This window comes from Pristis pectinata, chromosome 20 (assembly GCF_009764475.1).
Source record: "Pristis pectinata isolate sPriPec2 chromosome 20, sPriPec2.1.pri, whole genome shotgun sequence".
NCBI lineage: Eukaryota > Metazoa > Chordata > Chondrichthyes > Rhinopristiformes > Pristidae > Pristis > Pristis pectinata.
The window spans coordinates 2,124,505-2,149,811 of record NC_067424.1 but is presented as its reverse complement, the minus strand read 5'-3'; the positions used below and the strand labels follow the sequence as shown (position 1 = coordinate 2,149,811).

Below are 25,307 nucleotides of genomic sequence, written 5' to 3'. Positions count from 1 at the left end.
TTTAAGTGATTAGCTACACATGAACGTAATACAACCTTTTAGCTATTAAGGGAACTGTGGGACAAAATTGTCTATTGTGTTTTCTCAGTGATATATGTAATAATTTGTTTTATTGTGAAAGTTTTTTTTGTGCAGTTCATTGGTGATCAATAGGATATCTGTATTGGTCTTGGCCGTGGCTCAGGAGTCGCACCCCTTGCTTTTGAGTCAGAAATTTATGGGTTCAATCCTAAGATGCTAACTTGTCCCATGAAGACTACTAGAGAGAAAATATTTGTTCAAATTGTAGCCATTGATAGGATCTTTTCACACTGCAATTTATAGGCACACAAAATATAAAATTCCACCTAGTTTTGGATGTAACTTTTTATGAATTTCTGTCCAGTATTTATGGCACCAGTTGCAATTTGTGTAAAATCTTAAGAGTAGTTTTGGAAGAATCTCTTACAAAGGTTTGACCTTTCCAGTTTTCTTTCCTCAGTCCTCCTGGGTCACTCCTCTCCTTCAGCTGAGTGAATATCTTCTTCCAGATCACTCTTGATGATCTTGGGCAGTATGGAAAAGATCCACTCAACCAGATATATGTAAGAGAGCATGAGACTGAAATGGGACCTCATCCACCCCAAGGCACTGCCCGGAAACACTTCACAGTTCTGCACCCCACACCAGCAGGTCTGCAAAAAACATCTTAATGAAAGAATTAACTATAGTTAGACACTCGCCATTATCTCAAAATATTAATTTTATTTGCACCTTACAAAAAAAGTAATTTTCAGCTGCCACGTTTTAAAAAAAAGTCAGTAAATGCTCAATGTGAATACTTTCACTCCTTTTGCTATTTTAACGGTGAACACAGCGACATAATTTAAAGGGTCTGTGACAGTGTTGTGAGTTTAATGATGTACTCTATTAAATGAGAGTGCGCCATACTTCACTAGTCACTGAATTATAGAGTTGGAGAGTTGTACAGCATAGAAACAGGGCCTTCATCTCACCGTGTCCATGCTGATCTTTTTGCCCATCTATACTAGTCCCAGTTGCCCACATTAGAACCTTCTATGCCTTTGCCTATTTAAGTGTCTGTCTAAATGACTCTTAACAACGCAGTAATTGTATCTGATTTCCACCTCCTCTGGCAGTGAGTTCCAAGTATCAACCAATCTGTCAAGGAAAACTTACCCATCAGGTCCCCTTTCAAACTCCTTCCTCTGACCTTAAAACAAATGCCCTCTTGTTTCTGATACCCCTATCATAGGGAAAATATTTTGCCTAGCTGTCCTATATATGCCGCTCATAATCATATATAATTCAATCTGGTCACCCCTCAGACTCCTTCACAAGTCTAGCCTGTCCAATCTCTCCCCTTAACTAAAGTTCTCCAATCCAGGTAACATCCTCTGCACTCTCTACACTGCAGTCACATCCTTCCTATAGTGTGCTGACCAGAAATGCACACAGTGCTCCGAGTGTGGCTTCACCAGAGTTTTATAAAGTTGCATCATAACATCCCAACTCTTGTATTGTGTGCCTGACCTATGAAGGCAGCATGTTATTCTTCACCACCCTATTGATCTTTGTTGCCACTTTCAGGGAACTGTGGGCTTGGACCCCCAGATCTCTCTGTTCATCAACATTCCTTAGTGCCCTGCCATTTACTGTATATGTCCTACCTCTATTTCATTTCCCTTACACTTATCAGAATTAAATTCCATCTGCCAACACTGCTCAACTTTCCATCTGACCTATATCCAGCTGTAGCCTGAGACAACCTTCCTCACTATCCACAACATCAGTGATTTTTTTTTGTGTCATTCACAAATCTGCCAATCATACCTCCTATGCTCGTGTCCAAGTCATTATGTATATCACAAACAGCAGAGGTGCCAGCATCAATCCCTGTGGTACATTGCCAGTCACAGACTTACACTTAGAAAAACATCCTTCCACCCCTACCCTCTTGCATCCGGTCACCAAACCAATTTTGGATCTTAAATGTAAATGCTTGTTCACACTGGAGGGAGAAGTACAGATCTAAAGTATATAAAAAAAGCTTTCTGTCAGGTAATCATCACATGGATTCCTTCTATCCCAGAATGACATTAGAAACACAATAGGTCTCAGACTACCTCTATTGTATGGGGCTGCAGTGCAGATGAACTCAACAGTCAAAATTGTAATTAACAGATGTTCTATAACAATAAAATACAAAGTTTGCTCCCAAAACAGTAACATTTTTTGCAGCTGTTCAGGAGGAAACTGTTTCATTGACTTAAGTTTGCCACCTTGACCCAATTCATGTGCCAGCCCTGGGCTCTTGCTAATACAGAGTCCTGTATTTAGTATCAAACAGTTTGTAATTGTTCTGTTCCCAAAACCCTTCATCAAATGTTTGATATGCAAGTAGAACGGTGGTGACCTGTAAATATCCAGGACAAAGGTTTTGAAGTTAGCCAGACATTGTATGTGGCAGATTGTGCATCGGCATCTGTTCAAATACAGATACAGATGTTTACTGATTGATACAGAAGTTTACAAGAAAATATATTCTTTCTATATACAATAAAGTGTGATGGCACTATATTACCTATTTGCCATCTCTGCCAAACCTTGGCACTGGGGAAGGTAGGGATACAGTATCAGAGGCAGTCAGGAAAGCTGCAGGTGGTGATACTCTCTAATCAGACAACAAATTACACACAAAAATACCTTTTGTTGTATTCACTAACAGGATGTGTCCAGCATTGATGCCCTTACTCTTTGGCCTGGTGACAATTAAATGGTTTGTTGAACCAAATCAGAGTGTGGTTAAGAGCCACATAAACCATATCAAATAAGGACAGCAGATTTTGTTCCCTGAGGCCATTAGTAAACTAGACTGGGTTTTCTAACAATCTGGTAGATGCAGATTTACCTTTGCCTAGAATAGGTATTTTTAAAACATTTGAATTTGCTGAGTTAAGAGTTTAAATTCTGTAGCTGCTACAGTGAGATTTTAACTTACAAGATTATTAGTCTAGGTCATTGGTGTACTGCTTCACTGGTGTAATACGTGTCCCAGTTGAATTGGACATAAAATACTTCTTGCTGCCTCTAAGGAATTGGTCCTTTGAGCTGCCATCTAATGTGAAGTGTAATCATCTGGTTAAATATTCCGAATTTCACTCAGGTTGTGCTCCTCAGCTCAGTACAGTAAGAATGAGCAAGCAGTACGTCTGCGCACCTGACTAACTCTTATCTTCCAATATTCCACACAACCAGTACATTGATTTTTTTTCTTTGGCATATTAAGATTTTTTTAAATTCTATTTTGATGGAAATTCAGTGTTCAAAGACATCTGTAAGTTTGTGTCTGTGACGAGATGTCTCTCATTCAGTTTCTTAGAAAGGGATTTTGTCCAGATTTGCCCAAAGTACAGCAAACCCTGCTACCATTGCAGCCATCAGGACGAAGGCCACACATCGACAGCAGCGCCTCTGGAAAAGAGGGGAAAAATACTCCGTCAGTAAATGCTATAAAATGTAACTTAAAAATGTATCTGGGTGTGAAAAATGGACCCTGATATCTGCTTGGAAACACAGTCAGCATGTAGCAGCTTCAGGACCCATTGTTTGTCAGGAGATATTCATCATTGCTCTCATTTACCATATTCTGTACCTGCAACAATGATAAAAGTTCAGTGTTCATAAATGACTAATTCTGATTCCCAACTATTTTTCAGATGCTGAGAAAAGCTTTGGAAGTTTACTTGTATAGCATCTAAACTAAATGGAGTTGCCAGAGCATGGTGGTCAGGTTTCTGGACTAGTAATCCAGAGATCTGGACTAATCTCTCCTGAGGAAGGATTTTGAGTCCCACAATGACAGCTGAAGGATTTAAATACAGTGAACTAAATCCTCTGGAATAAAAATCTAGTATCAGTAATGGTGATAATGAAACTATCATTGTTACAGAAATCCATCTGGTTCCTTAATAACCTGAAGAGAGGGAAAACCTGTCCTGACTTGATCTGGGTTGTGTATGACTCCAGACCCACAATTATACTGACCAAACCGCCCTATTGGAGGGCCAGTGTGGATGGGCAGTAAGTGCTTAAAAAATGTAACATTGGCAGCCAGAATCTGTTCCAGGGATTGGGGAATTTGGGACAAGGAATCATGGTTTAAAAATTAGAGCCAGACCTATCTGGAGTGAAGAATAATTTCTACACACAGAGCATGTGAGAAATTTGGGAACCTCTCCTTCAAGTGATCATCAATGCTAGTTTAATTGGAATCTGAGATTGACTGATTTTTGTTAAGCAGAAGTGTTGAGTTGAGGAGAAAAGGCGGGTGATGTAGTTAGATGACAGACCATGCATTATCTTTTTGATTTGGGGAACAGTTTATGCACCAGTTCTTCCTTGCTTGCCACCCCTCACTTTATGGTTAAGCAAGACCTTGAATTTAAAATTCTCACCCATGTTTTGAGAACCCATTACTATCTTGCCCCTCTCTATGTCTGAAACACCAGCCCTATCTGCATTTCTCATTTCTGACTACTTGATCATCCTCAAAGGTAAATCTGAGCCACAGTTACCAAGGACCAAATCCTGAACCTCTCTGCCTGCCTGTCCCTCTCTCTCCCTTTAAGAGGGCCCTTAACACCAATCTCTGACCGGGTGTTCAGTTGTTTAGCCGTGTGGCTCGGTGGCAAACTGTGGTAACACTCTTCCTATGGGGAGCTTTGGGACACTTTACTGTTAAAGGTGATGTATAAAGGAGGCTTTGATTCTATTGTTTACACACTGGAATCCATCTCACTATCATAATATCAAATATATTGTAAATAGATATTACTGATGATGGTCATTTATCTCAGGATTGAAGTCTAATAGGAGCCAAAAAAAGTCTGAATCTAGAGGGCATAGTTTCATGGAACAAAGGCTTGGCCACTGAGGACTGAGCTGAGGAAGAATATCTTCACATAGGACTTCTCTACCCCCAGAAACTCAGGTGAATGTTTTCAAGGGCAAGAGATTTTTGGATACTAATGGAATCAGGAGATGTGAGGAACTTGGGTGGGAAAATAGACTCTCAGTAAAAGACCAGCCATGATATTGAACAGGAAAGCAGACCTGGGAGGAATGTAAGAAGGTAGGCCCTTGCTCCACCAGTTAATAACATTACGGCTGATCTTTTACCTCAGTGCTACTTTCCTGCACTGACTCCATATTCCTTGATTAATATCGAAAAATCCATCAGTGTATCTGTCTTGAGTCCCCACAGGCTGCTTGAATAGAGAATTTCCGAGGTTCACTACCGGCCAACTCCAGCTTCTGTGTCTTGTGTTTTTACAACCATCAAGGTAAATTGGGAGGGCTTGCCAACAGGTTGCCCATTTGTTATTATCTGGATTAGTCAAAATCTACTCTGAAATCAGACCCAATAATCCATTTACCCAGTAATATAAGAATTTTTGCATTCAACACTGACACTGTCATATTGTGCAGAGACATTTGAACAAGTGTGATAACAAAAATACCAGAGATGACAAAGACAGCACCTTTAAAGCTGTGTAAAGGTTTAGGAAGGGCTCATTCAAATAAGCTTCCAAAACAAAAAAAATAGTTTGGTCTGATGATTTCCAGCTCATGCAAGTGTATTAGTTCAGAGGTTGATTGAATTTGCTTCTCGTTTGGAAGTACCAAATCCTGACTTGATCAGGTTTAGATAGTCTTAGACTGGATGGAATAAAAAGTACTCTGAAGATTGTTGAAACAGCTTTGCAGATAAAGGCTTTGTCATTGTGACCAGTAATGCCAGAGTTTGAGATGCATAAAACAGAAAAGGAATTTGCTTGACTGATGATGACTTAAAGTCTACAGAATTCTCCAGCAGGAAATGGTGCGGTGGGATCCTGGTGTACAAAGGCCCTCTGTCATTTATCTGGAATATTAACACATTTATTTATAATCTTTATTTAATCACAAGTGGAAAAGGTTTCAGATGAAACAAATGTCAGAACTTTTGTTCCCAGTGGTCCAGGGAGTAAAGTTAGCCCGATCACGTGAAGGCAGGTTTCCATACAAAATGAATAAACTCATAGAATATTATCCCCAAAACATGATAGACCCCAGCTTCTCATGCTATGAAATGCAAGTGCATTGTACTAATTAGGAGCAGGTGGGTGTGTACAATTCAATGTCAATCACCAGGAAAAAAATCCAGAATTTGTTGGAAACCAGTGTTCCTCAAACAGAAGTTGTTTAAGTGTAGCCCCAATATCACGGTTGGTTCAAGGAGACCTACTCTGAAATATAGTAAAAGCAGCTTTCATTCCCAACTTGTAGACTTCCTTAAAAGCTGCATTATATGGACTCTAGATGAAACCTAAACTGTGCAATTTGATTTAGAACTTGATCATGATAAATGAACTTGATGGGCCGATAAAGGTTTAAAGGGAACTTGGTCACTAAGCCATTGCTAATCCCCTTAAAGGCAGCGCAGTCTCATATTAATACTAAATGGTTCTGGCTACGCCTGGTCAATACCTGTTTGTTTCTTCATAGTGTGAGCCCAAAGAACTTTAATGTTTGGTTTTCAACTATGTTGTCTGTCACAGTCCTTTCCTGTTGATACCTTTTTTTAAAGATGGCAATAGCATTGGTTTTGTATTGCTCCAGCAAAGAGTTATTACACACAAGCTGGTCTTTAAGCTAGAAGAACACACGAGAGAGAAGGGATTAGAGAGAAATACTGGAATGTTGATCCGTGGGAGGAGGTTCAAGTGGAATATCATCTCCAGCACATCAGTTTCTGGGCAGATTCTGTGCTGGATATTCAGTGCAATTCCATGCAAATGTCTTTTTAAGTTAGTGTTAGTATATTAATTAGAAATGACATCATTAAATAATGTATCAGTTTTGTTGGGTTAGTTTGTGATTAAAATTGTTCGTGATGACAGAAAAAACTCAAACTAATCCATATAAAGTGCACTATTTGTCAACCAATTTCCAACAAGAAATGTAGTGGAGATTTAAGGCCTTGAAATTGTTCATTAATTGTGAAACTCTGGTATTTGGCCATTTCTCACCTTGCTGTGAGTCTGGAGATGGTTTCAGAATCTCACCTGGGCAGGTCTCTTCTGAAATGTCCCTGGCTCATCCTGGGGGCCTTGCTGGTGTTTAAAGTGGGCATGATGCTCATTCCACACAGCCACAAGCTTTGAGTGAAGTTCACTGCACTGGAGGGTTGATGAGGAAGAGGAGATTATGCAAAGGAGGACAATAAAATACCTCATAGATACAAGTAGAAGATATAATTCACAGTTGAAGACATTGCTCAGCAAAGGCTGGGGGACCAGACAACATTTGAAACTGGGTCGCTGACAGCGCTTAAGAAGCGTCTAGATGGGCACTCGAATTGCCAAGGCATAGAACAGTGGGTGATGGGAATAATACAGAAGGGTGCCCACAGGTTGGCATGGACCAGTTGGGCTGAATGGCTGTTTCCATGCTGTACGATTCTATGACATCTAACGTCTGAGCTGCAATACTGAAGACTTGCGCACCAGAATGAGCCACACCTCCCGCCAAGCTCTTCTAGTACAGTTACAACACTGCCATCTGCTGTGTCCATTCATAGGTTCTAATCTGACTAATTATTGCCCAATCATCAGCCTAGGCCAAACCATCTTCATCTGTTTTATCAATGATTTTGCTTTCATTATGAAGTCGGAGGTGGAGATATTCACCAATGATTGTATAGTGTTCAATTCCGTTTGCAACTTCTCAGCAAATGAAGCAGCCCATGCCTGCATGGAGCAACACCTTGAAAACATGGGTTGATAAGTTGCAAGTAATTTTCATGCCATCAAAAGTGCCAGGGAATGATAATCAACAAGAGAGAGTCCAGCCACCTAGCCTTGATATGTGATGGCATTACCATCCTGAGGATCGCCACTGACCAGTAACTCAACTTGGGGGACTAGCCATATAAATACTGTGACTGCAGAGGAGGTTGCAGGTTGGTTATTCTGCAGCAAGTGAAACCCCTTCTGACACTTCCCATCACTGACAAGGTACATGTCAGGAGTGTGATGAAATACTCTCCACTTGCCTGGATGAGTGCAGCTGCAACAAGAAGCTTGGTACCATCCAGGTCAAAGGAAGTCCCCATTCACCAGCCTAAACATTCATTTCACCACCAGCACACAGTGGCTGAAGTATGTACCAGCTATGGAATGTACCATCATTACTCAACCAGGCTACAATGATAGCAGCTCCCAAACCCATGACCTCTATCACCAAGAAGGACGAGGGCTTTAGGTGCATGGGAATATCTCTTCATCCTGACTTGGAAATTTATTGCTGCCCCTTCATCTTTGCAGCTTTATGAAATCTTTACTTATTCTGAAATTCCTGGTCTCTCTTCTATCGCTTGAGTTGCAGTTGAGGTCTCTGTATCTGACTGGACTTAAGTAAAGATTGTAGGAGCTCAGAGAACAACAGGCATCATTTTCTCCAAAAGAGTCCCTCACTGTGATTTCACAAGCTTGCACTTTGCACTGATGAACAGCCTGCTATCCAAATAATGGGTGAAGAAGGAGAAGCTGATCTCCTCCAAATGCTCAACTCCCATTCTGATGTGGAATGGATAATGTCTGAATGATTCACTTAATAGAAAGTAAATTAAGTACTTTTTACCCCAAAGAGTGGCAGGTGCTCCGTTATTGAATACATCCAAGGTTAAGATCTACAGATCTTTGGATGCTGCAGCAATCAGAGATGTACAGATCAGGTGGCAGAGTGGACAGCCAGATCTTATGGATGGTGGAAAAGGTCTGGACCTCGAATAACCTCCTTTTGCTTCTCCTTATGTTATTTCTTGTTATTATACACAACCATTAAACCAAGAACTGCTGGAATGGGCAACTCAGCGTCTGAGACTGGTGCCATTGATAGTTAATGTGAGATGGTCCTTTTCCAATGCTACACTAATAATTTAAGTTAAAGCTTCCACCACATAAATCACTTTGCCTCAAACACAGTTGGTCCAGCTTTCATGGAATGGGAGACAGGAGTGAAATATCCTCCCCATTACTAGGCATGAAATATAATCAACCTAAAATCACAAAGTCAAACCCTGCTGTGCTTTCAGCTCTCAGGAACAAATGGACTTTCCCAAATATGTTGATCAAAGTAGAACCAAAGATTCCCAACACAGGGAATTTTAAGCACCATCATCCTTTAAAAGGAAATTCTTTGAAAGAATTATTGTAAATCAACATGTTGTGTTTCTCAATTTGTGGCATTCTGACTGGTTGCATCATGGCCTGGTGTGGGTTCTCCAACGCACAGGAACACAAGAGGCTACAGAGAGTGGTGGACTCAACCAGTTCCATCACGGGGACAGCTCTCCCCTCCATCGAGGATGTCTACAAGAGGCAATGTCTCAGGAAGGCAACATCCATCATCAAGGACCCCCACCATCCAGGCCGTGCCCTCTTCCAGATGCTGCCATCAGGCAGGAGGTACAAAAGCCTGAAGACCCACACCTCAAGGTTCAACAACAGCTTCTTCCCCACTGCCGTCAGGTTCTTGAACCCACCTGAAAAACCCTAACACTGCCTCGCACTGTATTTTTTCTCCCTCTCAATCTTGAACTAATGTTGTTATGTTTATTTTGTTATGTGTAAGTTATGTATAATTTATGCTAATTTTTTATGTTTGTCCCGGTCTTATAATGTACTGTGCTGCTGCTGCAAAAAGGGAATTTTCTTTGCATTTATACCACGTGTGCTTGTGTATAACAACAATAAACTTGAAATCAGTTTTTACTATATGGGATTATTGATGAAATATCTCTGTTCAGCATCCAGGTTGGCATCTTACAGATCCTGGGGCAGGTATAATTTTCTCACCTCCTCCTGTTTGGCATGGAGCTGGTGTGATTGCCTTTCCAGCCGGTCAGTCAGTTGTCTGATCTCTAGCTGAAGAGCGACCTCACGTTGCTCAATCCTGGCACGGAACTCACCTACAATGAATCAGAATCCAGGTTTGGGATTGAGATGCAAGGAACAAAAGTTGAATTTCTGGGCAGTTAGTGTGAAGGCTTGACTAACCATTCTGCAGCACGGTTTTCTCCTGCTCTGTTGCCTCAGTGAATTTCTTCTGTAACGTGTCTGCAGTTTGAAAAAATGTGCAAAAGGTTTAGTATCAGGAACAGAGTCATCATAGAGTCGTGGATACAGGCTCTTTGGCCCAACGAAAATCCATGAATGCATCTCATCCAGGAATTTCACATTCACTCCAGACATTTGTCTACCATGTAACATCTTGTAATGTCGGCACAACATTGTGGGCCGAAGGACCTGACTGTGCTGTAATGTTCTATGTAACATTGGTGGCTCCCTGTGGCTGTGATCACACAATATCATTGCATTTGATATATTCTGTTAAATGAAGAATTTATCGGATGAAGGGCATAAACAGACTTCCAGAGTAAGGTCAGCAACATGTCACTGAAAGGGGCAGAATGGCCTGGTGTCGGTGCCTGGGTGACTGAACAATGCCAGAAGATTCCTGGCCATTCCAGGAGGGATTGGAAGCCTTTGCTCACCACACATCCATCACCCCATCACCAGTTCCTGAACAAGGGCCAAATCTCTGGCTTCCCTCCCTAAACCTGTCCTGTTCTCTCCTTGAAGAGTCCTTAAAATCTATCATTTTTGATCAGGCTTTTGCCCTAAAGCCTTGGAGTCACAGAGCGAAGAGCATAGATGGTCAATTTTTGTCTGATGGCACTCTGGAAAAAGGCCTGGAAACAACTGGCTCCTCTAAAGCTGCTATAGAAATTCAAATTGTTGTCATGGTAATAAAGAAATTATCATTAAATTGAGCAAAAATTTTCCCAGGGAGCGGTAAATATCCCGATCACTGTGACCAATGTCCCAACTCCTATCTGTAACCATTACTGATCTCCAGGACCATCAGTCCAGGTCCCAACTAGCGATAAACATCACTGATCACTGGGACCAAAGATCAGTATTTGTTGGGTTCCTGAAGTCGTATCCAAGCTCTGCACTGTTCCCAGAGCGAGGCAGAATGACCCAAACCATTCAGGTTGCGTGTCAGCGACGTGATGCAATGGGTTGGTGAGTATCACCGCAGGGGGCGGTCACATTCACGTCCAAGTGAATTCATCAGGTCAATGGTACGTATAAGGAGAAAACCTATCTACCCTCTGCACTGTGTGCCCATCATGGACTGTGTGTTTGGATTCAGGTTGGTATATGTTGAGCCTTTTTTCATGGTTAGACACATTTACTTGGTGACGATGCTACAGAAGGTATCTGCACTTACCCTGCAGGTTAGTGATCATAGAAACCATCCTCTCTTGTTGCTCCTCAGCTTTTTGTAGTTCAGCTGGGAACAAAAAACAATTGTTATTTTCCCCACTCACGATATAATGGTGTCAGCTGTGGCTCAGTGGGCCCCACTCAGTGACTCATGAAATTTTACACAAAGAGGAACCATATAAATTCATGTTGTTGTTGTTACTGATATTTTGCAAGCAAAATCTTAGAGCTTCCTTTCTATAAACCCTGGATTTTGATCAACTGAATTTTAAGAGAAGCAGGTTAAAAGGTTCAGAAATCCAGGAACTGGTAGTGAAAAGACATTGGGGTGGCAGGCAGTGAGTCTCTCGCTACAGCCTCTAATCTGCTGATTTAGCCACAGTATTTACGTGGCTGGTCCAGTTGAGTCTCTAGTCAGTGGTGAGCCCTAGGTTGCTGATGGTGCGGACTTGGTAATGTTAACGACATTGAATGTCAAGGGTAGGTGGTTAAACTCTCTCTTGTTGGCGTCGGTCATTGCCTGGCACATATGGTGCAAGATTTGGGATGTTTATTTGCATTGAAGGTGCTATGCAAGGGCAGTTGTTGTTGAGTAGGTAACTTGATTCACTCAATTAAGAATAGTGTCATCTAGTTATTAATGGAATGAATGGATCTTGAACCGGTTTGAGATAGGAGCTAGGTTTCTCTGCAGTTACAACAGAAACAATTGCAACCACCTCCCCAGCACCAACCTCTACCCTCTCACCCCCCCACACCCTACACACACACACACAATCCCATCGCCAACACCCATCCCCTCAACTATCACTGGGTGAATTCCTGCTTTGTCAGTGTCCTAAGCAGAAACTCTGATCGTTAATAATCCTGTGAAGTGACTTGAACAATCTTACATGAAAAGGAACCATATAAATGCACATTGTTATTGTCACTGATAAAATATTTTGCAAGCCAAATCTTAGAGCTTCCTGTCGAAAACACTGGATTTTGATTGAATTTTAAGAAAAGCAAATAACAAGGTTCAGAAATCCAGAAACTAAGGAATTTGGCTTTAAATTTGGGAAAGATGCATTACTTTCTTACATCCCATTTATTGCACAGAAGAGGGCCATTCAGCCCATTAGATCGATGCCAGCTCCTGGCAGATCAATCCCATCACTGCCACCCCCCCTTTCCCCTGTCCCACTGAAGCTTATCCATTCTCACATGCCCTTCAGCTCTACTATTAATTCTTTTTGTCATTGGCTCTCACTAAGAGGTAAATACAACAGCCAATTAACCTAGAAACACATCTTTGGGATTCACTCTGAAAGTCTATGAAGAGGCAGCAAACAATCTGAACAATCTGCTGGAGGAACTCAGTGGGTTGAGCAGCATCTGTGGGGGGGGGGGGGGGGGGGGGGAGGAATTGTCGATGTTTCAGCTCGAGACCCTGCATCAGGTACTCTAAAACCAGATTGTTTGTTGCTCCAGATTCCAGCATCACAGACTCCTGTGTCTCTATGAATAGGCATCAGAGTGGTTGGATTTTCCACAAATATTTGACAGTGTGCAATGAATTCTCTTCCCAAATCTGGGCATACCTCTGCTGATGAGAAGCTGCTTTTGCTTCAGTTCATTGTCTTCTTTCAGGCCATCGATTTGGTTCAAGAGTTTCTGGGTTTCATTTTCTACAGCCTCCAATTTGTTCTGTAAATTTCTGAGCACCACACCATCACTTTCTGCTCTCTGGAAATAAATATCGATGAAGGGATGAGAGATCAGAGTCAGGTTTATTCTCACCGACACATGTCATGAAATGTATTGTTTTGTGGCAGCTGTACAGTGCAAGACATAAAAATTACCATATGTTACCAAAAAATAAATAAATGAAATTGTGCAAAAGATGAATAATGAGGTAGAGTTCACGAGAGAGAAAGAGACAGAAAAAATAAGCAATGTTGTACAAAACGCTGGCCAACCATTTTGGTGTAATGTGAAAAGCAAACACAAGATGTTGGAAATCTGAAATAAAACCGGAAACTGCTAGGGATATCTGACGGGGTGGGTAGCATCTGTGGAGAGAGAAACAGAGTTTGATGGCTTTTCATTCTTTTCACCAAGTTGAACTGCTCCTTCAGATATCTCAGTGAGTTCAGTGATCCTGGGCTGGGAATTGGCCACGTGCAGAATGGGCGTTTGGTTGGATGATTCTATGTACACAGAGAATGTGAGCATTGCTGGTCAGGCCAGTGTTTATTGCCTATCCTGATCCAAGTGGTTCACTGACCCATTGCAAAGGTCGGTTATGAGACAGCCACACTGAGTCAGATACATGCCAGACCAGGTAAGGACATCAGATTTCCTTCTGTAAGAACAGAAGAGGACCATACATGTATTTACCACCGTAACTGTATAGAGTCATAGAGTCATACAGCAAGGAAACAGGCCCTTCAGTCCAACTGGTCCATGCTAACCAAGATTCCCGTGCTTGGCCCATATCCCTCTAAACCTTTCCTATCCATGCACCTGTCCAAATGCTTTTTAAATGTTATTGTACCTGCCTCAACCACTTCCTCTGGCAGCTCATTCCATATACATACAGGGCATGCATTTAAGGTGAGAGGGGGTAGGATCAGAACAGACGTGAGGGGTACGTTTTTTACGGAGAGAATGGTGGATGCCTGGAATGCCTTGCCTGATAGGGTGGTGGAGGCAAATTCATTGGGGGCTTTTAAGAGGGGCTTGGATGGGCACATGAATGTGAGGAAAATGGAGGAATATGGGCATTCTGTAGGTAGGAGGGAATAGCTATGTCGGCACAACATTGTGGGCTGAAGGGCCTGTTCTGTGCTGTACTGTTCTATGTTCTATACCACCCTCTGGGTGAAAAAGAACCCCTTTAAGATTCCTCCCCTCTCACCTTAAACCTATGCCCTACAGTTCTTGATTCCCCAACCCCAGAAAAAAAAAGTGTAATATTGGATATGAGAGGATGTTGCTTCGAGGGTTTTATCTCCTTATGGATCGTGTCACGTGACTAACTGCTCCCTAGGCAACAACAATAGTTACAGAAAAGGAAACACAAGAGACTGAAGGTGCTGAAATCTGGAGCAAAACACAAACAGCTGGAGGAACTCAGCGGGTCGAGCAGCATCTGTGGGGGAAAGGAATTGTCGACGTTTCAGGTTGAGACCCTGCATCAGGACTCTCGGATGCTTGGATGGACATCAGGAAGTTTATAAAAGGTTGTAGAAAGGAAGTTACTGAGAAGCGCTTGAATAGAGAGAACCCGGCTTGTCTTGAGTGAAATTGTCCATTTTGACAGGAAAAATGAAAAGTAAGCATTTTATCTAAATGGTGAGGGAGTGCAGAGCTCGGAGATGCAGAGGGATCTGGTGTCCTAGTGTCTGATTCATTAAAGGACCAGTATGCAGGTGAAGCAAATGACTGGGAAAGCCAGTAATGGTTTCATTTGCCAACAGGGGAATTGGATATAAAAGTAGGGAGGTTATGCATTGGTGAGGCCACACCTGGACTACACTATACAGTATCAGTGCCCTTATTTAAGGAGGGATGTTAATACATTGGAAGCAATTCAGGGAAGGTTTGCCAGACTTATGCCTGGAATGGGCAGATTGCCTTAAGAGGAAAGGTTGGACAGGCTGGGCTTCTACCCACTCGAGTTTTGAGGAATGAAGTGGGCTAAGGGATCCTGACAAGGTGGATGCGGAGAGGATGTTTTCTCCTGTGGGATAATCTGGAACTAGGAGTCACTGTTTAAAAATCAAGGGTTGGCCATTTAAGATAAAGGTGAGGTGAAATGTTTTCTCTCTTCCTCAAAGGGCAGTGAAGGCAGAGTCTTTGAGTATTTGAACGCAGAGGTAAGTAGATTCTTTAAAATCAGGAAAAAACAGCAAACGGTAGAAATCTGAAACAAAAACAGAAAATGCTGGAAACGCTCAGCAGGTCAGGCAGCGTCTGTGGGGAAAGAACTAGAGTTAATGTTCCAAGTCTGAAACCCTTTGTCAGGACGGGGAAAGAGGAAAAAACAAGTTATCCAGAGGCAGAGAAGGTTGGGAGGGGATGGGTACAATGAAGGGAATATCTCTGGTAGGGGAGACCAAATGAGTTAATGAGTAAATGCAGGTGAAAGGTTCCAATCAGATTTCCTAGCAGGCTAGAGGGGCTGAATGGCCCACTCCTGCTCCTAGTTAGTGTATTTGTAAGTTCCTATGTGTACCTGCTTGCACAGTCTGCAAAAGGACTTTGTTCAATGCCATGAGGACACGTATCCCACAATGACAATCCAGTCACTTTTACACAGACTTACACTTCCTTCCAGATTCACTTCAATAACTGAATTTAAAATTACCAGCTGTAGTGATGGGATTGGAGTTTATGTTTCAAGGTAGGTACAAATGCTGACCTTCATTAGTCAGGGCATGGAATGTAAGAGCAACAAACAATCTGCTGGAGGAACTCAGTGGGTCGAGCAGCATGTGTGGGAAGGAAGGAATTGTTGATGTTCTGAGTCGAGGCTTGGCATCAGAGACTCTCACAACACTTAAGAAGTACATGGATGGGCATTTGAATTGCCAAGGCCTAGAAGGCGATGGGCCAAGTACTGATAGGTGGGATTGGTATAGATCAAAGTCAGTCAAAGTCGAGTTTATTGTCATCTGCACAAGTCCATGTGTGCACGGGTGCATTGAAAAACCTGCAGCAGCATCACAGGCACAGAGCATCAGATAAGCAGCATTCACAAGAAAATCATAAATTCAACATAAATTACACACAATCTTTAAAGAAAAAACACAACTAGAACAAAAAAAAGTCCATTTTAGTGCAAAGTGATCAAAGAGGTTATGGTGTTGCTTAACTGTAGTGATTAGAGTTGTGCAGGTCGGTTCAAGAACTGAATGGTCGAAGGGAAGTAGCTGTTCCTGAACCCGGTGGTGTGGGATAGGTATTTGATGGTTGTATGGATATATTGGGCCAAAGGGCCTGTTTCTGTGCTGTATGACTCTATGACAATTTTATTACATTTCAATTATACTTTATTTCAATTAAACATGTTGCAGAGTAAAGGAGACAGTGCATCAACAGAAAGTTACCTGCAGCCTGCTCTCGACGACGTGCAGTTGATCAGTGGTCCGTGAGTGCTGGGCTGTCACTTCAGCACAGTCAGCCATTGCTCTGTGATAAGACTCTTTCCAGTGGGCGGACTCCTGCTCCGCTTCCCTCAGTGATCTCTGCAACCACAAACACTTGGTATTGACCCACCTTTACCAAGCAGTTATTTTAAAGAGAGCTCACAGGATGCTTTGCTAAGTGCAATAGATTCCACCGATCCACTTCTCTGTGGCTCTAGGTGTCAAGAAAGTATCTGCTGGTAATGTGTCTGTGAAGCATCGGGAGATATATTGCCAGATTGAAGTTGCCCGGCACAAACAAGCTGTATCGTTACTCTGCACTTGCGCCTTGGGCACCTGAAGATGTTGAATGTTGCCCCATGCCATTAAACTATAAATCTTCAGGTTGTATTAACTGCTGGAACACACAGCAGGTCAGGCAGCATCTGTGGGGAGAGAAACAGTCAATGTTTCAGGTCGTAGGGTCTCCCACCTAGATGCTTCTCTCTCCACAGATGCTGCCTGACCTGCTGTGTGTTCCAGCATTGTCTGTTTTTGTCTGAGACTTCCAGCATCTACAGTTTTTTTTATTTTCACAGGTTGTATTAAATCTTTTGCTTTAATTAAAATTATCTGAAAATTCAAACTCATGAGGTTCCTTCAGCTTGGTGTGGCATCTGCATAAACCAGCGTTATGCCTTTGAAAAGCATTTTGGCTCCAGACTTTGGCAAATCCAATCGCGATGAGGCTGGAACAGAAATGTGCTTCTCACTGTTGAAGATTGCCCCCTGTGCCCTGCTGTGCTCAGTCTGATCGCAGCTCTCTCTGTTGGCAGCTGTTACCGAGATCTCAAACCCTGCCAGCTTTGCACCGCTCACCTGGACATTGTCCAGGCTTTGTTCTGCTGCATTTTTCTCTTCGATCGCTCTCCGGAGCGCTTCTTTTGCCACATTCTCATACTTGAGTTTCTGTTCCTGCATTTCGATCATGCTTTCCTTCACACTGTCTCGTGAGTGATTCTATTGGAGAAACACGGACAAGTTTCATGTAGCTCCAGGGATGACAAGTTTCAATGGATAGACAGGAGGCAGAAATATTGATAACAAACTATTAACACTAATCCATTCATTTATTCTCTTATAAATTTCCTGCTGATACTTACTGAATACAACAAGAAGTCCATTCAGCCCATTGAGTACAAGCTAGCACCCAGCAGAGCAATGGCTCAGTCCCCCTCCCCTTTCCCCTGTAGCCCTGTAATGGGTTCCCTCTGACGTGTCCATTGACTTGCCTTTGCTTCCTTTGGCATCAACCTACATAAAGGGATAATTTTACAGCGGCCAACTGACCAACCATCCTTGAGATGTGGGAGGAACCCGGAGCACCTGGTGAAACCTCACACAGATACGGGGGGGTAGAAAAGAAGTTTGGAACTTAAAAAATACAAAAAATATTTTGTAAAAAAATGTAGTTTTGTGGAAAATTGTTAATTGCCTGATTTAAATTAGCACCCAGCCACACACTTTGCCGTACACATTTCTCAAGAATGGTGAAATAACTCAAGGGGCAGGGTTTTAATTGGCTGGAGAATGAGATGGGAGTTGAGGAGAATATCTTCACCCAGAGGGTGGTGGGGCCCTGAAGTCCACTGCCTGACAGTGTTGGACCTAGAAACCCTCCCCACATTTATATAGCACCTGGTTAAAAAACTTAAGGAGCCATGACCTGCAGTGCTATGGGCTGAGGGTAGGATTAAACTGAAAGCTCTGTCATGTTTATCATTCTATGAGGGGTAAGATATGCCAGGGCGGTCTATGGTTTAGTAATGATTTACACGTCAGTGGGGACAAATTAGACCCCAAGCAGGTGTTGGGGGGCTGGGCTGGGCTGGGACCGCTCCAGTGACCCAGATTACAGCCCAGGCTTTTCTGAGCCTGACACTGTATTAAAGTCCCACTAGAGACTCCTCCCCACCCACAGGTGGACAAACCCCAGTGAGGGATAAACTACTGGCCAAGTGAGACAAAAATTGTACCTCCTAACACTCCACCATTGTTAAACATCTCACGTTCCGAAATACCTCCCTCTTCATCCTGCTAAATACTGAATTAACGTTCCCCCAACCAACCATTCCCAATTCACTGACCAATTGATGTATCTTCTCATTATTAACGCTCTCAAAAGCCTTGATAACTTTGAAAACATATTTGCGCAACGTTCTCCATTCCAGTAAAGAAATAAACCTGGCATTTCCCAGCCTTCTCCTGGAGGTGTTTCCAGTCCATCTCTGACCTCAACAATCTCTTCCACAGGTCAAGGATTGCTTTTATCCAGCTGTGTTTAATTTACTTGTGCATATGACAAAAATTCGACTTTGACTTTGTTATCAGACTCTCGAACAGACTTCTTATACAATAAAGATGAATTCCTGATCTCTCAATCTACCTCATCATGGCCCTTGCACCTTATTTGTCTGCCTGCACTGCACTTTCTCTGTAGCTGTAACACTATATTCTGGATTCTGTTGTTTTTATTTTGCAGTACCTCAAGGCACTGAAGTATGGAACGATCTGATGGCACACAAACAAAGCTTTTCACTGTATCTCAGTACATGTGACAATAATAAACCAATATCCGTTGCTTCCTGAATAGAACCTACAATTTGTCAGTTGCATTCTGTGGCCTTTTCTCTGTATTTGCAGAGTTTAATGTTGATCTCTTTGTATCCCTCTGTTCCACCACTGTGGGAAACTGACTATTTAGAGTACAGTTACTTCCACTGCATGGTTTTCATTATATTTACTACAACTACAGGGTACAACAGAAAGCATCAATTCTGGTAGTAAGAAGCTTTTCACACATACACTTCTAATTCAACAACTTTTAAGAATTAGCTCATTAAACAATTTAGTTCTCTACCTGTGCCCAGGTGTGTAACTGAGTCTCAAGCGACAGCAGTTTGCAGCGTAATGAATCATCATCCAGTTGTACCTGAAATGAAGATTCAGCAGGTAAGTATAGACCACAGGAAGCAGAGTGTGGTGTCAGGTTACAGCACGTCCAGCCCTGGGGAGTGAATCTCAGCTGCAACCAGTGAGGGTTCTATCCATGTTTTGGACCAGCATCAAAATGATGGGATTGGAATCCAGCAGAACTGTGACCCAGATTTGGGAGGCTCACATGGAGCCAATCTGACATTTGTGTCACGGTGGCAGTCTGTGGACCTTGCATGGACCATTGTGGAGCATATATGTACCATCCATACACCATCTACGGACCATCCGCACACCATCCACACACTATCCATGGACCATTATGGACCATCCACTGACCATCACGGACCATCCATACACCATCCACGGACCATCCATGGACCATTCATGGACCATCACAGACCATCCATTGACCATCACGGACCATCCACACACCATTCACACACCATCCATGGACCGTGATGGACCATCCACTGACCATCCACACACCATCCATGGACCACCCATGGACCATCAAGCAGAAGATGAGGGAAGTTTGAATAAACCTTTGACATTGAATCCTTGAGGGTTCAGGATAAACAGGTTGGACAATAAATGCCCATTCTTCCTGCAGCATGTGTCCCATGAGTGAATTCAAAAAACATTCTGTTACTAAAATTCTCTCAGTAGTCATTGATCCATACTAATGAAGTCCACCAATAGCTTGGTATAATTGAACAGGAGCTGCTGTTTCCGTATGGCTAAACAAAAACCTGTAACTGATAATGAATGTAGAGAGTTCTGCAAATAGAGCACACGTACTATGTTGTGCAAGGACATGGGGTATGCATGCAATGGTCTTCCATCACATTAACTGCATCCTGGTGGACTTATTTCACTTCCATTCCAAAAAACCTGCTTGGTTGGAGGTGTTTATTCTCAGGATTTATCCCCTCAAGCTAAGCGTCACCTGAGAATGGGTGTGGTTGACGTTGGACACTTTTGTCTCTGCAGGATAATGGAGCAATAACAGTTCTACCAACATCTGTTCATCACCAGTGAACATCTGCACACAAATGACAATGCCTCTGGTAGTGAACCTCCTCCCACTGAGGGAGATCCATGAGAAACGAGAGTCCAACATCTCAAGAAGGCGACTCACCCAGGGGGAATGGGCAGTTATTGCTGTCCTGAGCCACAGCCAGCACCCATGAGGATTTAGTTTTTTTTATACTCATTCAGGAGATGTGAGTTTCACAGGCTGAGCCAGCATTTAATTACCCTTCCCTAGTTGTCCTCGAGAAGGTGGTGGTGAGCTGCCTTCCTGAACCACTGCAGTACTTGAGGTGTGGCTGTACCCACAGTGCTGCTTGGGAGGGAATTCCAGGATTTTGACCCAGTGACGGTGAAGGAATGGTGATATATTCCCAACATGGTGTGTGGTTGGACGGCAACTTCCAGGTCATGGTGTTCCCCGTGTTTTTGCTGCCCTTGTCCTAGTTGGTAGAGCTGGTGGGTTTGGAAGGTGCCGTCTAAGGAGCATTGGTCCAACAAGCAGCAGGAACCAGCAACAGGCAACCAGGTGATTCCTACCTTCCAGGATTTCTCTGCAGCCTGCAGGACAGTGGCAAGTAGCTGCTGGAGGATTGCCATCTTCTGTTTCAGCATCACCTCACGGTGCAGTGCCTCCTGCAAGGGAGAGATACCCCAAGAGTCAGTCAGAGCCCTCAGAGGTGAGTACCTTTAGCTCCGTAATCGAACCGCATCGCATTTCGAAAAATTCTGTAGTTATTTGATTAGATCTATCTACATCTTCAATCAGGGATGTAGCAAATCAGAGAATTTATTCACATCAGCAATTGCACTTTTAATGAAATTTCATCTAACTTTTCATTGCATTTCACAGGAAGACTGGTGTGAAAATACCTTCAGATACTCTGAGAGTTGCCAGATCTCCTGAAAAACATAAAATGCAGGAATATCTTGAAGGAGACAAAATTAAATATTCATGTAAACCCCTCAAGTCCTCAAGACCACCCTGCTGCCAAGACCTCATCCCCAGTCCCCTTAAATGACCATGTCCTGTCACATCCGTCGTATCCAGAAGATCACTCCAGATATTGTTCAGATTTTTTTCCCTAGCAACCAATGTTCAGAACTTTCATTTACCAGTTGTGGCTCCACTTACAGCAGTTATTGATGGCTGGGTTTGCTTTGTCCATTCACAGGATGCGGGTGTTGAGCCTGATTGTTCCTGAGCTGAGACTGGTCTAGCGTGGAGGGTGTTTAGGACTCAACAATGTATTTGGATCTGGACTCGGGCAGAGGCCCAGACCAGGTAAGGATGGCAGATATTCTTCCTTGTAAAGCATTAGTGAGCCAGATGGGTTTTTAACAATAATCCAGAGCAACACACAAGATGCTAGAGGAACTCAGCAGGTCGGGCAGTATCTGTGGAGGGAAATGGACAGTCGACATTTCGGGTCGAGACCCTTCACCTGGACTGAAAGATATAGAGGGGAGATGGCCAGTACAAAAAGCTGGAGGGAAGGAACAGGGCAAGAGCTGGCAGGTGATGGGTGGATCCAGGTGAGGAGGGGCGATGGGCAGATGGAGGGGGGGGGGGTGGGAACAGCGACAGAGGCTGGGAGGTGACAGGTGGAGGTGACAGAGGGCTGCAGATGGTGGGATCTGATGGGAGAGGAAGCTGGAGCATGGAACCAAACAAGGGAGGTGGGGAGGGCAGGTGGGAACAGTGGTGGGGGAGGGGACCCGGTGGGAGGGGTGTGCGGGTGATGGGCAGGTGGCGAGGGTGGGGGAGGGGAAAGAAACGGTGATGGGGGGTGGGGGTGGGGGTGGGTGTGGGAGGAACTGGGGAGATCAGGAGGAGAGAGAAAAGGGACAGAGGGGGAGCAGGTTACCTGAAGCTGGAGAATTCACCGTCCGTGCCGTCAGGTTGTAGACTGCCCGGGGGAATGTGAGGTGCTGCTCCTCCCATTTACAATAATCTGCTAGTTACATTGCCACTAAACTGGATTTCCACTCTGGGTACATACTGCCTTAGATTTGTTAATTTTTTAACTGTGAATCAATTCTTCCCTGAGTGTGTGAAGAAGGTCAAAGTGTGGGTGCCAAATATCTTTTTCCGTCCATGTTGCAAGACGATGATTGGTTGGATGAATGATTGGTGTGATGTGTTAACTCTGTACCTCCAGTGACACCCACATAACAGGCACAGCGCGGTGAAAGACTGAAACACCAAGCCTAGTAGACAAAAGACTGGTGTACGCTTCCTTTACCTGATCCAGAACAGCAACACCACATCTGTGAAGAAAAATAGGACAATGTCATTAAAGGCGTTCGATGGGCAGTGAGTTCTAATGTGGTAAGTGGAACGCCACTCCTGCGGGAGATGGTGGGCTGTGCGGCTGTTTTACATGAGGGCTCTTTGTTAGGACACCGTGCCAACACAAATGGTGTTCTGTTTCTGCATTCTGTTTTTTACCTCAACGTAATTATGTGTGGCATGATCTGTCTGGATGGCACAATCAACAAACTGTATCCTGGTACATGTGACACTAATAAACCAATACCAATACCTGAATCACCCCCACTCTCATCCAGTTATTTTATTTCAACTGCCTTGACTACTGGCTGGAAGGAGGTAACAAATTACGGGTGGAAATTCAGACGCTGGGCAGGACCCAGACTGTCCAACTCCAACGATCGGTGGAATTAAAGTCAGGGAGTACAATGGACCCGATACCACCCTCCCCAACACCTGTTTTCTACTCTGTACCAAGGACGTCTTTCTACCCCAGTCGCTTTCTGGGGTATTTTAACCGGAATAAATGCTGGACAGGAGATAAGACAGCTGAGTACCAGCCCGGATAACAGCCGAAACCGGGTGAGTCGGTACTTACTCTGTCTGCTGGCTCGCTTCCTTCCGGGACCCGTTTCCAAACCCATTGCTCTCCGCTGACGGCACCTGAGTCGCTGTTCACAAAGTGACACACTCACTTCAGTGATGCACACCATTTCTTCACACACAGGTACACAGCCCCCACTGCTCCCACCCTGTCCTTTCTGTTCCACCATGCCCCCTCACACCCCCCTCACACCCCCCTCACACCCCCACTCCCGCTCATCATCTCCTCATTACCCCTCGCTCCCCCTCACTCCCCCTCATCATTTCATTTACCTTCACTCCCCCTCGCTTCCCCTCATTCCCAATTGCTCACCCCTCATTACCTCCTCCCTCCCCCCTCCACTTCCCCCTCACCCACCCTCTCACTCGCTCCTCACTTACCCCTCAATCCCCTTAACTCCCCTCACTCACCCTCTCACTCCCCCCTCACTCCTCCTCACACCTCCCCTCACTTCCACCTCACGCCCCCTCACTTCCCCCTCTGGGGTTGGGGAACACTCCCACACACAGAAGGCGGGAGATTCAGAACCACCTCCACACACGGCGATTGGTGCAGACAACTGTTAATATTAAATCCAAGGCTGACAGATTTTTGTCAGTCAAAGGGAGCAGTTAATCGGGGAGTGGATGGAGATAGTCATGGAGTCGTCATGGTCTCCTTTACTGATGGAACAGACCAGAGGGACAGGATGGGATCATTCTGTTCCTCTGCTCCTGCCCTCAGGGCCCAAGAGTTGAAAGTTAAAAACAGAAATGCTGGAAACACTCAGTGGGTTGGACAGGGTACATGGAGGGAGAACGGGTGATGATGTTTCTCAGAGCTGTCTGTTCATCAGAACTGGGGAGCAGAATGTTTAAAGGCACAGAGAACTGGAGAGAATGTGAGGGAGTGTCAGTGGTAGTGTGGAGACCAGAAGGGAGGAAGTGACACAGGAGGGGGCGGAGGGCTGGCTGAGGGACGGTGGGGAGGGCTTCTCTGGAGGAAGTAACTAGGAGGGGATGAATGAAAGCTGAGGAAGTGTGAGCTGTGTGATCGGGGGCTGGGATATCCCACAGTGGCAGTGTGGTTGGCCTGTCTCTGTGATTGTGCCAGTCCTCGTTGGGGTAGGTCCCGTCCTGAGGTACTGTGATCCCGTTGTCTCTCGGGGTTGGATGGTAACGCTGCCATGAATCAGAGAGGGAAGCACGGTGCTGACCCATGTTCCGCTTGGTGTCTGCCTCCGCAGTGTTGCTGTGACGTTAATAAAATGCAAAGTACAAACTTCTGACCTTCTATAAATTAAAGCAGCTGTACATTACTAATTAATAGAGTATAACATCATAAATTAAACATAATATACTTGGCCTGGGTACAGGAATGAGATATTTCATTCAAATACATAATTTAGCAACATTAGGTGGAAAGGTGGATTTCATGTAACACAAACACAGATATTTTAAAAATTCAAGCCATAAAAAAGAATCATAGCGGATTATTAACCAGAGAAGTTTAATCTTTCTCTTGGCTGTAATCCCCATCAGAAGCTGATTAGGCTCAGAGTATAGTAGTCAGTCAGGACAAGCACGTCGTTAAGTCCAACATGAAGTCCTGAATACAGCCTATCATTACAAACAGTGACTAAACCCAAACATATTGCGGTTTCACTTCCTCCATCTCTCACCTTTATCTTTTTTGGAAACCTTCTTGAAGACAGTATCAGATCGGATGAGTGTGCTCATGGCGAAAGTGGGACTTGAATCTTTTGTTCCCCTGTGACTGAGTTGGTTGCTGAATGACATGCCATCATTAGCAGAGGTGAACTGTGGAGACATCTATAGAGAAGGAGAGTGAACTCACTTATATCATCAGGCAGCAATGACCCTATCTTCAAAGTTTCTGAAAATCTGAAATAAAACCAAGAAATGCTGGAAACACTCAGCAGGTCAGGCAGCGTCTGTGGAAGATGCTGCCTG

General features: G+C 43.8%; 1 protein-coding gene across 4 annotated transcripts in view; it reads right to left on the bottom strand.

Moving 5' to 3' along the window:
- Nucleotides 1–122: 122 nt before the first annotated feature.
- Nucleotides 123–25,307, bottom strand: part of LOC127580998 (TRAF3-interacting JNK-activating modulator) — a 35,458-nt gene continuing 10,273 nt past the window's right edge. Inside the window, exons 2-15 of one of the 4 annotated variants that reach the window (XM_052035043.1) lie at nt 25,016–25,166; nt 23,350–23,422; nt 22,726–22,750; nt 21,353–21,382; nt 21,020–21,115; nt 19,374–19,445; nt 17,333–17,473; nt 16,436–16,573; nt 12,923–13,067; nt 11,344–11,406; nt 10,104–10,163; nt 9,903–10,015; nt 7,074–7,223; nt 123–3,474 (exon numbers count right to left, since the gene is read on the bottom strand). In XM_052035043.1, coding sequence (XP_051891003.1) covers nt 7,098–7,223; nt 9,903–10,015; nt 10,104–10,163; nt 11,344–11,406; nt 12,923–13,067; nt 16,436–16,573; nt 17,333–17,473; nt 19,374–19,445; nt 21,020–21,115; nt 21,353–21,382; nt 22,726–22,750; nt 23,350–23,422; nt 25,016–25,166 — 1,233 coding nt within the window. In that variant the 3' untranslated portion in view covers nt 123–3,474; nt 7,074–7,097. Of the gene's footprint in view, nt 3,475–6,540; nt 6,697–7,073; nt 7,224–9,902; nt 10,016–10,103; nt 10,164–11,343; nt 11,407–12,922; nt 13,068–16,435; nt 16,574–17,332; nt 17,474–19,373; nt 19,446–21,019; nt 21,116–21,352; nt 21,383–22,725; nt 22,751–23,349; nt 23,423–25,015; nt 25,167–25,307 lie in introns of those variants that run through there. The other 3 variants (XM_052035042.1, XM_052035041.1, XM_052035044.1) reach the window with 3 other exon arrangements.